Source organism: Carettochelys insculpta, chromosome 3, assembly GCF_033958435.1.
Source record: "Carettochelys insculpta isolate YL-2023 chromosome 3, ASM3395843v1, whole genome shotgun sequence".
NCBI lineage: Eukaryota > Metazoa > Chordata > Testudines > Carettochelyidae > Carettochelys > Carettochelys insculpta.
Window position 1 is genome coordinate 207,941,808 of NC_134139.1, and position 14,236 is coordinate 207,956,043.

The 14,236-nt window shown below is 54.8% G+C and overlaps 1 protein-coding gene across 1 annotated transcript in view; it reads left to right on the forward strand.

The window, feature by feature from the left end:
• The window catches only part of KCNK3 (potassium two pore domain channel subfamily K member 3), an 83,053-nt gene extending 69,111 nt beyond the window's left edge, over positions 1–13,942 (forward strand). The window contains exon 2 of the mRNA XM_074989061.1: positions 8,680–13,942. Coding sequence (XP_074845162.1) covers positions 8,680–9,566 — 887 coding nt within the window. The 3' untranslated portion in view covers positions 9,567–13,942. The remainder of the gene's footprint in view (positions 1–8,679) is intronic.
• Positions 13,943–14,236: the final 294 nt, after the last annotated feature.

A 14,236-nucleotide genomic window follows, 5' to 3' on the forward strand; every position in this document is an offset into this window, starting at 1 on the left:
AACCTCTCACCTGAGTAAGAATGTTGCTGTTTCGGGCATTAGGAGCAGACGGAGAATCTGTAGCTTTGCTAGTGCGGCTTCTGGCTGGCCAGTGGGGCTGGCAGAGGTCCTTTTGTGTCTGGTTTGGTTTGCTTTAGTGAGAAAGAAATCACAGCCTGGGCTGTAAGTGGCCCAATTTTAAGCAAATTACCCTGGATTGGTTCTTGTAGCTGGGCCCAGACCCCCCAGAAATATTACAGGCCATTGGTAGAGGGAGTGGAGAACAATATGCAGGGAGCTTTTCATCCTAACGGAGCAGTGACGAGCACCAGCTGGGTAAACACCCAAGGAAACAAACGTGCTTTTCCACCAAGTGGCGAGTTTGATCCCAAAATGCCCAAATGTTGTTTGTGTTGAATAACGGGAGGTCGTGTCAAGAGCCAAACTCAACAATTGTCCTTCTGAGGGGCTTGGCTCCAGATCTGGGCACAACCAAAGAGATTAAATAGTTTCCCAGCCAATTCGACGGTGCATCATCACCCCAGCATGGATGCTGGGTTGGGCTGAGGGCAGAGAACCAGTCTGTGTTTGCTGCTGCACCAGTGGGGTGCATGAGGTTGCCCTCACAAAGCGTGCATGACCTTCAGGGAGCGGGATGCCAGGCGGGTGCGGGGTGGCAGGGTGGCTGCAGAGACCGGATGGGCCAACACGTAAAGCTTGGCTGGTTTTTAACCAACCATCTCTTTCAGTGCCTTACACGTCCCCTGCTTCTCTGCGGCTAACTGGCAAAGCTCCCTGCAGACAGGGGACGAATGAGGACAAGCAGCCTACGGGAGGGGGAGGGGATCACTGGTATCCCCCCCCACCTCGCCGCTTCCTGCCTCAGATCACAGGGTGATGTGTCAGGACAAGACAGCTGGGAAGGGAGTGGGAGTGCTCTGTACTTCCAGGCAGCTGGCTTTGCAGAGTTCTCCCCGCAAGCCTGAGCCGCAAGCATCTGCTGGGGACCCCTGGGCTGCACTGTGGGGATCCTGCTCCGAATCAGATCTCGGGCCACCCGCAGAGCCTTCCCAGGGCCAGCTGGGCCAGGCTGTGGAGAGCTGAGATTTCTAGGCACGGCTTTGGGTCTGAGTCAGGCCTCCCTTGTGGCAGCTGCAGCCACGGGGAGACTCGGGGCGACGGGATCGGAAGAAGAACCGCCGTGGGAGGAAAATGCTGGGTACCAAAAGCCACGTTAGCCAAGTGGAGATGGGCAGAGCAAGAGCCACAGCTCTATGTCAAAGCACGACGTCCCAGTGAAAAAGGCACAAACCGTTACCACGGCTGGCCATCAGCCATGGGAACCAGCTGCTAAGGGCGGGGGGCGGGATTCTCATCTCTTGACAGCCACAGATCCAGAGACAACTGGGCATAGATAGCGGGTATGACCGTCCAGGGGAGGCTAACCAAGGCCGTGGGTCTAGCCACACTCCAGCCCAAGGCTCTGCCCTTGCATGCCTTGACCCCTGGACCAGAGGGAGCTCAGTGCAGATGGGGCAGGCAGGCTGAGGTGTGGGATGGTTTCACCACAGCTCCACCAGCTGCAGAAGAGAGAGGGCAGGGAGCTATGGGGCTCAGCTGGGGGAGGGACTCAGAAAGGGTGGGGCATGGGTGGGGCTTCAGTCAGAAGGGGTGTGGTTTTGGTCAGAAGGGGCGTGACTTCGGTCAGAACAGGGGTGGTTCTCGTGCCACCTATGCCTTTCTGGGGGAGACTTTCGCCAAACGCAATTGTTGGGCTCAAAGCAGGGGGGATCTGGCAGAGTGGAAGAGCCTGTGCTATGCAGGCGTGCAGACTAGATCATCGACGGGGCCCTGCTTGCCTAGGGGTCCGGACCCAAGAGACACGGGTGGGATGGGGATTTGGAACGGAACTCAAAGTGTTTGAGCTTCTCGTTACTTTTGGCTGTAGGGAAGCCGGCTGCGGGGGGCGCAGGGGAGCCACTCAGGAGTGGGGCCGATGCCAGGCTGTCGGTTTCACCGGAGAGCCCTACATACGGCAGCTCTGGGGCCGGCTTGAGTGCCACACTGCTGCCCTGTCCTACAGCTCATCCCACAAGAGCCGGCCCCGTCTAGAACCTCCCACCCAACCCAGCCCAGCTCCTGTGCTTCGGTCCCACGCACCCACAGCCCTGTCTCCCCCTCACATCCCAGCACTCTGCAGTTTGCAAAGACGCAACTTGGGCTGCCAGCTTAGCGTTGGACGTTGCCCAGAACCGACGAGCTGGCCACACGTCCTCCCCCCCAGTCGCTCGCAGTCCTGGCCCAAAGTGGGGCTGACCTGCCCACACGCCTCGTTCAGGTCACCAGGAGCTGGGGGTTCACAGCACCACTCTGAATCAGGCCCAGATGGCAACTCAGAGCCCAGCCACAAGAAGACGCCTCCTGATTTCAACAGCAGCCGGGGCAGAGCCCCAGAAACAGAAGCCAGTTCCTTTAGCCCTGGCCTAGCTCTACGGGAATGGGTAGAAAATTCCACCCCTGTGCAGGGTAGGATGTTATACCCCCCCAGCACAGAGTTGGGCCCTGACACAAGCCTCTGCCAGGCCTCAGAGCAGACTGTCTGGTACCGCAGCCCTCACCCTGCTGCATCTGATCTCTGGTGCAGCTTGGCCCAGCCGGTCTTCTGGCCTCCCGGATCAGACGATTGGCCCCCCTGCTCTGCCACCCCAGATCCGCTCAAGGTCCCGTCTTGGGCGTTTGGTCCCTGGCAGGGACGTGGCTGCGTGTAAAGACACCAGCAACGAGCACAGCCCTCAGATGGGGAAGAAGTTCCCTCTCTGGACTGGTGGCTCCGGTATGCCCCCGGGGCTGGTGAGCTGGGTGGGACCTACCCCCAGTTCACCAGTTCTGTGCGGCACTTTACAGGCACCGAGGACCTGATTTCAAACCTGCTGACGGGTTCAGAGGGAGTTTGGGAGTTCAGCACCGTGGAGAATTGGGCCCCTAGAGCCTTGCATCCCCACAGCACACAGGAGCTCCCTGTGCCCAGCGCTGCTGACATGCAGCCAGTGCTGGGTGGGAGACAGACTCTAACCAACCATAAAGGGGCACATGCACCCCTACAGTCCCCCCCACAGGGCCAGGCATGGCACAGCAGCTCTGGCCGTTCTGTATGATCGCTCTGTAGACGATCACGTGAGGTCTGCGGCTTCTCCACCAGCAACACAGGCCTCTGGTTGAGCCACCTCTATGCTGGGTCTAGCAGTTCCCCGACTCCTTCCTACCCAGATTCTCAGCTTCCTTCTCCTCCTGGCTTAGGGTCTCTCCCTGGCCTGGCACTCCCCCAGCTTTCCTTGCTCATCCAAATTTCTGCCTGGAAAATCCTCCGACAAGCTCTTTCCCCAGCTGGGCTTTATCACTGCTTAGCCTGGCTCTTGGTCGTTAGCGCAGCCACCTGCTTCTCTTAATGGTGAAGCACCTGATTCCCCTGGTGGGGGGGAGCTCCTTGGCTTAGCCCCAGTCCTGCAGCTCACCCCCCTACCCCCCAGTCACTCCTTCTGGCCAGCCCTTGCTAACTCTGACCCCGTGCTCTAGAGAAAGCTGAGCTGTGGGTGCAGGAAAACCCCTGTTAAACAGCAGCTCCTGATCCAAATTCCAGGCTGTTTGGGAGTATTATACCCAGGGGAAGGCATGGTCAGTAAGGAGCAAGCTGTTACCAGGTTTCTGTGGTACCCCGAGAGTCAAGCACATTTCCCACAAGGCTCCGACACGTGCCCGAGCTCCATTAGGCACAGATAAGGCCTTTTACCCCAACTTAGCACATGGTTTGTACAGTGCAGAGAACAGATGTATTGAAATTAGATTAGTTTGCAGAAGAGAAGAGTGAAGGGGGATTTGATAACAGCCTTCAGCTTCCTGAAGTGAGGCGGGGGGGTCCAAAGAGGCTGTTCTCAGTGGTGTCGGATGGCAGAACAAGGAGCAATGGGCTGAACTTACAGGGGAGGAGGTGTAGGTTGGATATTAGAAAAAACTCTTTCCCCAGGAGGGAGGTGAAGCACTGGAATGCGTTGCCTAGAGAGGTGGTGGAATCTCCATCCCTAGAGGTTTTCAAGTCTCAGCTTGACAAAGTCCTGACTGGGATGATTTCTTTCTATATATCTGATGGAATTGGAAGGGATCTCAAGAGGTCATCAAGTCCTGTCCCTGGCACTCACAGCAGGGCCAATCAGCATCCCTGACAATTTTTTTTTGAAATCTAACCGGCCCCATGCCCTTGGAAGGTCCCTTAACTCATAGCCCTGGCCAATGTGCCAGCCACCCAGCTATCCCTCCACTGTTTAGTTGCAGCTGGTCCTGCTTTAGGCAGGGGGCTGGACTCGATGGCCTCCTGAGGTCCCTTCCAGCTCTGGGATCCTGATTCTGTGAAATCTGGCTGGATTCAAGGCCTTTGCAAGAACATTATCTCCCTGGAGGCACTCAGCGGGTGCCCCCAATTACTCCCAATTCTCACTGAAGTGGTGCCCAGGGACCCCTGCACAGGTGCCCCGATTACTCCTGATTCTCACCGAGGTGGTGCCCAGGGACCCCTGCATGGGTACCCCCAATTACTCCTGATTCTCACTGAGTTGGTTCTCAGGGACCCCAGCACGTGGCAGAGCTCCCATGTGTTCGGGGCGGTAACCAATGTGCCAGACCCTGCAGCAGAGAGCTCGCTGTCAACGGAAGTGACGGCCCCTTGCCCTGCTCCCCTGTTGTACATCTCCCCTCTCATTTCCTCCTGCCCGTCTGCCCCGCACCATCCCCGCCCCTCCCACCGCCCCCCCGGGTTCTGAGGAGATGCGGGAGGCCTAGCAGAGGTGGGGGGGCTCCGACGGCCAGTGACTTCCCCCAGGGCTCCCGCCACTCTGCAGGACCTGGGAACTCAGCGGCTCCGTGAGGTGTGGGCTGCGTTCTGCCCTGTCCCCTGTGGGCTGCCAGGATCTGGGGGGGCGGAGCGGATCGTAAGCTGAACGTGCGCCAGCAAAGAGAGGCAGGGGTGAGAAAAGCTGCCGCCGAGGTGGTGTGTGTGTTAGGTGAGAGCAGTAGCTGTCCCAGCCAGGCCCCTTTGAACTGCCAGCAGCGCTACTCTGCACAGTGGGGGGGCACAGCTGCTGCCTGCCCTAGGCCCCACCCCTTCCACCCTTGGCCCCACACCTTCTGAGGCGTGCAGCCAGGCCCCCCACCCACCTTGCCCTGGGGCCTGCAGTGGCTGTCAGCCTCGCTGCCGGAGAGGTCCCATCTGGAGCAGGGGGACAAACTGGACAGCGATAAAAATCCTAGACTCATCAAACACTAGAACTGGGAGGGACCTTGAGAGGTCATCGAGTCCAGTCGGGCCAGGCACCGTCGAGAGCCACAGGGCTCAGCCCCTGGGTCTGATGTCTTCCTGGGGGTCATGGCTCCGGAGCCACAGGCGGCTCTGAGTGCTGCTGCCGCTGATTCCATCTGCAGCTCTGGAGGCTGCCGCCACTTAAACTTTAAGCGGCACCAGCCTCCAGAGCTGCAAGTGGCATCAGCGGTGGCGGGGAACCCCAAAGAGGAAGCTGGCAGGGCAGGGAGCCTCCTGTGCGCTGCACATGGGGGAACACTGAGGCTGCAGGAGGGGCGGCTGAGCCTCTCCTGCTGGAACCGCACTGAGAAGGAGGCGGAGGGGGGAGCAATGGGGGACAGGAGGCAGTGGCTGTGGAGGAGCAGGGGGTTTGGGGCTGATGGAGGGTAAATCCTGGAGATGGGGGGTGGGCTTGGGGCTGATGTTTGGTAAAGCCTTGGAATGGGGGGGGCGGGTTTGGGGCTGATGGAGGGTAAAGCCTGAGGATGGGGTGGTGGGTTTGGGGCTAATAGAGGGTAAAGCCTGGGGATGGGGGTGGGTTTGGGGCTGACGGAGGGTAAAGCCTGGGGATGGGGGTGGGTTTGGGGCTGATGGAGGGTAAAGCCTGGGGATGGAGCAGTGGGTTTGGGGCCTTGGGGGTCGCTACACAAGTGCAATAAAATATGGGGAACATGGCTGTAAAAAGGCTGAGCACCTCTGAACTACAGCATCCCTGACAGGTCTCTATCTAACCTGCTCTGAAATATCTCCAGTGATGGAGACTCCACACCCCCAATCAATGTGTTCTAGTGTTTAACCGCCCTGAGAGTTATGAAGCTTTTCCCCAAGGCCAACTCAAACCTCCCTGCTCCAACTGCAGCCCGCTGCTCCTTGTCCTGTCCTCAGACGTTAAAGAGAATAATTTTTCTCCCTCCTTCTCGGGACTTGCCAGCTGTTCTCATGTCCCTGCGCACTGTTCTCGTTCCCAGACTAAACAAACTCACCAAACCAAACGATCAAAGGTTTGAAAACCTGACCTGTGAGGAGAGGTTAAAAGTGCTGGCCGGGTTTAGCCCTGAGAGGAGCGGGCCGGTGGGGGGAACCTGACAAGCGTGTTTATGTGTGTTGTGGATTGGCAGTGAGTTATGTGGGCCACCAATATTCAGGAACGTGGGCCTGGCTCCCCCAGCGTTTGTGCTTATATTATCGAGAGTTTTCCTGTCCAGAGGACGGACTGGGGTAACTGGCCCAAGCCTCACACTTTGGGAGCCCTGCAGTCCAGGGGCACATGGGCTGCAAGGCAGCCTGAGGGTTAGCAGGAGGCCTGGTGCCAGCAACATGAAATGACCCATCCTCAGCTCACCCTGCTCAGCTGCACCCGCACCCTCTCTTCCCCCATGCTCCTGTCCCCACCCTGCCTGGTCCTGCCCCCCTCCCCACTTCTTCCCCTCAAACCTCCATCCTGCCTTTGTGTGGCTTCTGACCCCTCCCCCAAGCGATCCCAGCAGCCAGGAGGACAGAGCAAGGTGGGCTGGAGTGGGTCACTCACAGCTGCTGCTGCCAGGACCCCCTTAACCTTCCAGGCCACCTGGACCCCTGAAGCATGCCCCCCAGCAAAGCACGAGGCCCGGGGCAGTTGCCCTGGTCCATCCTATGGACAGGACAGCTCTGATGGGACCCATTCTGGCCACCACCAAAAGTTATACCAACTTGGTGCCCATGATGCTATGAGGTGTTATAAAGAGGACAGCGACGTACAGAAGAACAACCGTACTGGTCAGACCAAAGGTCCATCTAGCCCTGTATCTTGTCTTCTGACAGTGGCCAATGTCCAGTGCTTCCTAGGGAACGAACAGAACAGGGTAATTAAAGAGTAATCCATCCCCCATGGTCTGGATGGGGGACATTTAGATCCAAGGAGTCAGTTCAGCTTCAGATAAGGGATCAAATGCCAAATTCAGGCCCAGGTCTGGAGCCAGCCTCCTCCTCGGGCTTGTCTTCGCTGGATACAGAATCATAACCTTCAAAAGTCACATTACCCAGGAGGTTAAACATGACTTTGTCATCAGTACAGATAGGGTCAACCCAGAGCCAACTGCTCCTGGGTAAAGCTTGTTAGAATCCTAGAGTCAACCTGACCATCAACCACCGTGTGAGGCTAAATGCCCCAGAACCCATCCACACCGAGTGCCAGTCATGACGGTGAAAGCCTGGCCCCATTAAAATCAGCAGGAGTTCTGCCACTGACTTCAACTGGGCCAGTGTTCACCCCAGGTTAGAATCATGGAAAACCACAGAGCTGGAAGGGACTGCAAGGGTCATCCAGTGTAACCCCCTGCCACGATGCAGGGTCTGCTGTGTCTAAAGCGCGATCAGAATTTCCAGATCTGAAGAAGTGGGTCTGTCGCAGACAGTGGGTCCGTCTCATCACCCAATGAGTCATTTTGCTAGACTTCAAAGTGCTACAGGACTGCTGCTTTGTTCTATGGTTCCTCAAGGCTGTGTTCTAAGACGACCTCGTGTTCACGCAGGGCAAGGACTCGAGGAGCTCTGGTGGGGGGTTGGTCTGGATCAGGACAATTGATTACTAGCAAGCATTTTCCTTGAACTCAGAGGCCAGTGACTCTCTCAGAACCCTGGTCGTCTCATCCTCTGCTGGGTTTGTGATTGTGCCATGGGCTCTTTATGTGCTTTCCTGTTGGGTTTTTATTTATTTATTTATTTATTGATTTATTCTGTGCTCACACTAGCCTCTTAGCCTGTAAAACCGTCCCTAATTATTTCCTGTAACTGCAGGATGAAAAAGCAGCTGATCAGCTGCCGCTTTTTATTACTGTTGGACTCGGTCAACAAGTAATTTCTAATCATCCTTTCAGGAAGCTGCAAATCCCACCCTCGGTCTTGTCTCTGCAGAATGTAAGAGCCTTTGGGACAGGGATGGCTTGTTTCCATGCACCGCCCGCCACAGTGGGCTCCTGTGCTTGATTGAGGCTACCGTAATAAAGAGGCGTAATAATGTTCTGCCGAAAGGATTCATAGAGTCACAAATGTTAAGACCAGCTGCAAGGGAGGTTCAGAGGATCTTGTACCTCACAGGATCAGAGAATTTCACCCAATTCCACCTCCTCTGAGCCCTATAATTTGTGTTTGACTACAGTGTCTTCTGGGAAGGCAGCCAATCATGACACAAAGCCATCAGGAGATGGAGAAAACCTCACTTCCATTGGTGGATTATTCCAGTGCCTTTCAGGGTGCCCATCAGTATGGCCCGGTCTGGGCATCCGTGAGCAGCAGCCAAGAAAAGGGCTGATGGGAAGAGAGGAATGTTTGGATTATACTAACCAGGCAATGTGTTTTGTATTTATGCTCCCCAGGGTACGGCCATGCAGCTCCAAGCACCGACGGTGGGAAAGTCTTCTGCATGTTCTATGCCCTGCTGGGGATCCCGCTCACACTTGTCATGTTCCAGAGCCTGGGCGAAAGGATCAACACCTTCGTTAAATACCTTCTGCACCGCATCAAGAAGTGCCTTGGCCTGAGGCGGGCGGAGGTGTCCATGGCCAACATGGTCACCATCGGGTTCTTCTCCTGCATCAGCACCCTGTGCATCGGGGCGGCCGCATTCTCCTACTACGAGCAATGGAGCTTCTTCCATGCCTACTACTACTGCTTCATCACCCTCACCACCATCGGCTTCGGGGACTACGTGGCACTGCAGAAGGACGAGGCGCTGCAGAATAAGCCCCAGTACGTGGCCTTCAGCTTTGTCTACATCCTGACGGGGCTGACGGTCATCGGGGCCTTCCTCAACCTGGTGGTGTTGCGTTTCATGACCATGAATGCCGAGGACGAGAAGCGGGATGCTGAGCACCGGGCCCTGCTCACCCGCAACGGGCAGGCCAGCAGCGCGCACACCACGGACACCGCCTCATCCACCCCCGCGGTGGGAGGAGGTGGCGGGGGAGGCGGTGGGTTCCGCAACGTCTACGCCGAGGTGCTCCACTTCCAGTCCATGTGCTCTTGCCTGTGGTACAAGAGCCGCCAGAAGCTGCAATACTCTATCCCGATGATCATCCCCAGGGACCTGTCCACCTCCGACACATGCGTGGAGCAGAGTCATTCCTTCCCTAGCCGCTACCCCGACACCCCATCCAACAGATGCTTCTGCAATGCCCAGCGATCGGCCATCAGCTCCGTCTCCACGGGGCTGCACAGCCTCTCAGCCTTCCAAGGACTCATGAAGCGCCGCAGCTCTGTGTAACCACCCCTGCCTCCGAAGCACACGCTCTCTTTTATCTAGAAAGGAAACTTACGGAGACCAGAGAAACCAGGTGAAGAGAAACCTTCAGATTTTATTCAGCTTCGGCTGAGAGTGGCAGATCTCCAAAGGGACAGCCCGGCGGACCAGGAGGACATTAGGTAGGCAAACGTACACGCAGAAGGATATATTTGCAAGGTGGGACAGGGACATTTACGCACAGGTGTAAGCTGGTGAGCGGTCTAGAATGCTCTTTTCATTGAGAAACTCTTTTGCATCATTTTGCAACAACTCCATGAAATGTGAAACTTGAAGCAAATACAGAGCTAGCTTTTCAAATGGCCGGCGGAGGGGGTGAGCCCTGAACAGCTCTGGTGCAGGCAGATCCCGTCCACATTTGCACCGCTCTATTTATACCTCTCTGGACTGACTGGTGGACCTAGCATCCTTTCAGCCCATCTCCCTGAGTCGGTACCTCATGCCCTTTGGGATGAGCTTTGCAGCTGCAATGGAGGTTAAGAGAATCTTGACAGAGGCGTGTGCCTGTGTGTTTTATGTGCAATCCCAACTTTTGTGCGGTTCGGTCGGTTACAAACACAAAATATTCCCAGCAAGTGGAGCCTCAGGGGTCTTGGACAGAGCCTTCTTCCTGTTTCCTTCTCCGTGATCTTCACTGTGTTTCACTAAAAGTTGTTTCCGGCTTCCTGGCCTCTGCCACCTCCCAGATCATGAAGAGGCCATGCTGCAATAACATCTCACCTTGGCATCGGCTGCATCGTCGGGACACAACATCCCAGATAATCCTGCTGAAATCCGCTGGCTGGTCTCAGATCCCGTGGGACGCAGGACTGTGCTGCAAATGGCAGGAGCTGGCGGCAGGGGGTGGGAGGAGGTCGTCTGGGCCCAGTCTGAGAGGGTTTTAGACGAGGGTTGTATGTTTTCTACTGGTGGATCAAAGCCAAAAGTGAAGTGAACACTGATGTAACTGACGCACTAAGTCAGAGTGAGTCATAACTTACACGCCAGGGGAAGGGGACTTAGCTGATTCTACATCTTCCGGCTAGAATAGCTGCTTCCCTGCTGCCTTCCCTTTTACCCTCTCTGCAGGCAAGTTACAACCACTGACTTCCACAGCTCGATGGCTCCCACCTCCGACTTTCAGATCTAAGAGCATTAATGGCCCTGACCCATCTCCTCGTTCCTCTCTCCAGCATTAGCTCTTGTCCCCGCGACAGCATTTGCTGTCATCAGTTTGGAGGAAAAAAGGGATGCCGGGGCAGCAACGCACCCTGGCTAAAAGTCACGTCTGCATCACCAGGCAAATCAGGCTAAGAGCATCTTAGGCAGCAGCTTTTTATATTTCACTGCACGTGATCCTGCCACTGAGTCTCAGACAACAAGCCAGGTGGCACGTAGTCCACTCTCTGATTCAAACAGGGCTGGGATGGAAGTTGGAGCCAGGCCAGGAGAGGTCCATTTTAACTCTTTCCTGCTCACCAAACCATGGGTTTTTGGCTTCGTAAATATCCCAGCTGAGAGGCGGCTGAAAGTTCCAAGGGGTCCTTTAAGATGAGGCGATGGGTCCCTCCTCTTCAATTCGGGTCAGTGCCGTCTAAAGCAAACCAGCGTATCTGTCCTGGTCAGGGAAGCTTGGAGGACCCCTAGGCCGTGCAAGATGAGGCTGAGAAATTAAAGTGCCCAATCCTTTCTGTTTATTATTTAATATAATCCTGTCGTGTTCCGAAGAAGCGTGTGTTTGCTCCGTCACTGATGGTGCCTGAGGCTCTTCCATCATAAGCAATAATGAAATAGGAATGGGAGTTATGTACAAGTTTCTGTACCTAACCATTTACGCACAGGTAGCTACAGAAACTGTCTGTCTTGCCAGGTCTTAGTCACAAGGGGACATAAATTGCACATCGCTGGGCTGGGGAGATTTTCCTTCTTAGATGCTTGACACTGCTTGCAAAGAGGCTGCTGCTGTGCCATCCCCTTACGTCTGGTTCTGCTCTGACAAGAGACTGTGCAACACTCACTTTGCAAACCACCATGTTGCTTTTCCTAGAGGGACCCAGGGGAGCTGAGAGGCAAGCTGGGGTCTCTCTTCCTCCCACATCAACTACTGCAATAGGAACGTCCGTTGTGAAAGAACAAATCCAGCCCTTCCCATGAGCTCTGCTGGGAATGAAACAGACCTTTGTCACCATATGCAGCACATAGGGCTACCCCTGGAGAGCAAATCTGAAGGGGCTGTTTTTCCACAGCTGGGCTCCTCTCCAGGACGATGGATGAAATCTGAGCAAAGGAAGGGTTCCACAGGTGAGATCTGCTAGGACTTTTCGGTTGGCAGGGAGGAGTCAGGACTCAAGTGGGTGGGACTTCTTCATTGCCCAACTGCCTGCACAAAGAGTTGCCACGCCCCCTTCTGTCCTCCCTCGCCCCTATCTGGGGAGCGTCTTCCCAGGGCCTTTTTGGTACATGCCCTTCTTCGGTCCAGCGCCTACTTGTGCGGGCAGGCAGGTATCGCTGAGATGAGGCTGGGACAAGCAGGCCTCATGCTGTTTTCTGTCGCCCATTGGCAATCGGTGGCTCTTACCCTGTCATGAGAAGAAGAGTTGGTCATAAATTAGGGATGTAGATCGTTGCTTCGGTTAGTTGCTGATCTGCGGTTCAGCTTTCGTTCCTGTTGCTCCATCCATCAGTGGCGACCTTACGATGCAAGACCAAAGAGATGCAGGAGACAGGCAGCTGTGAGAAAGCCAGGAGGCACCTGCAGACCCCCCAGTCTTGGGGGAGTTGGGGCCCCCAGTGCATCCACACAGTAAGCTGCCCAGTCCCCCTCCCTCAATGGCCCCATCAGTCACAAGATACCTACAGCGTAAGAATCCCCAGGCCAAACCTCTGCTTGTACTCATCTACCACTCCACCCCTAAAGTAGGGGAGAAATTGCCCAAGACAGTGAGTCAGTCAAAACACAATGAAATAATACATCCTCAAAAGCTCCAGGGTAAAAGCCAGGCCCTCCTGACACTGGGGGAGTTCTGGAGTTGATTTCAAAGGAGCTGTGGCAGGCCTCATAGCTTCTTTTGACACAGATACCGCCCAGGAGGTTGGTCTGTCCTAGGCACTGCAGCGCTGAAATGCAAGGAAGCCAAAAGCAAAACCAGTTCCCTGAGTTGCCTGAAGGACAGAAGGGCAAAGGAAGTGGTCTCAGTTCTCTGCCAGGCATTGCCCGAGTGCGCAGCTCATTCACAAAAACCTCACCGTCTGGGCAGCAGCATTGCCAACCTGCAGAAATTTCATTTACGGACAAAATGAGAAAAATTTACGGACAGAAAACATTTTTCCGGACATAAATTTTGTACTATTATTAAGATGACATAAATAGCCAAAAGAGAAAAGTAATTGCTGTCATTCATACATCTCAAGAACAATATTCTACTTAACTCACTTTCATTTCGTTAGTCATCGTCCTGGAAGTTTTCCATTTTGTGATCCTACGTCCGAACATTGACGCTGTTAACCATTGCTGAAGTAGTTGTCCCAGATCCATTTCTGACAATCATTAATCCTTCAAGCACAGGAGTGGCAATTTATTTTGTATACTTTTTGTGGTGAGAGTAACAGCTGAGAAAACGTGTTCCACTTCTGCAGTTCAATGTGGAAGTGCTAAGATTGATGCATCTGATGAAGTGGGTCTTTGCCCACGAAAGCTTATGCTCCAAAAATCTATTAGCCCGTAAAGTGCCCCAGGACTTCTTGTTGTTGTTCTGGAAAATTGTTTTTGCAAATCTTGTCAGACATGCTATAGAATAATTGATGGTTTTTTTAAATTTTATTGCACTTTTACGAAATTTACGGACACCTACATTTTTTTTTATGGACGCGTCCAATTTGGGCTAAATTTTTACGGACTGGCCGTGAATTTACTGACAGTTGGCACCCCTGCTTGGGCAGGGCAGTACAGGTCACCCAAGCATGTCCTCAAAGAAAATTGACAACCAACAGTCAACTGCTAGCAACCCTACAGCTGCAAAGAAATGCACGCAGCCCAACAGGCCTGTGTAACTCTCCTCTACGCCAGTGTGCTTGGCCCAATCCTTGGGATCCACCCTGACATAATGAGCTAAATGGAGAGGCAAATGGTCACGATGAGAAACAGGCTTCTGTGTCATGTTTCCTGTGCCCAGGGGAGGCACTGGCCATGCATCGTGCTGCAGAGCAAAGGCCGGGGAGATAGCACGTCTGCAAGTGGGACGGAAATGCCCAGAGTTCAGGGGTGGCTACGCTGCACTGTAATTCCATGCTTGAGCCCCGGCTCTGGGCTAATCCCTGTTCCACCTACACTGCAAAGCTGCGTCTACACGTGCACGCTACTTCGAAGTAGTGGCACCAACTTCGAAATAGCGCCCGTCGCGTCTACACGCGTCGGGCGCTATTTCGAAGTTAACTTCGACGTTAGGCGGCGAGACGTCGAAGTCGCTAACCTCATGAGGAGATAGGAATAGCGCCCTACTTTGACGTTCAACGTCGAAGTAGGGACCGTGTAGACGATCCGCGTCCCGCAACGTCGAAATTGCTGGGTCCTCCATGGCGGCCATCAGCTGGGGGGTTGAGAGATGCTCTCTCTCCAGCCCGTGCGGGGCTCTATGGTCACCGTGGGCAGCAGCCCT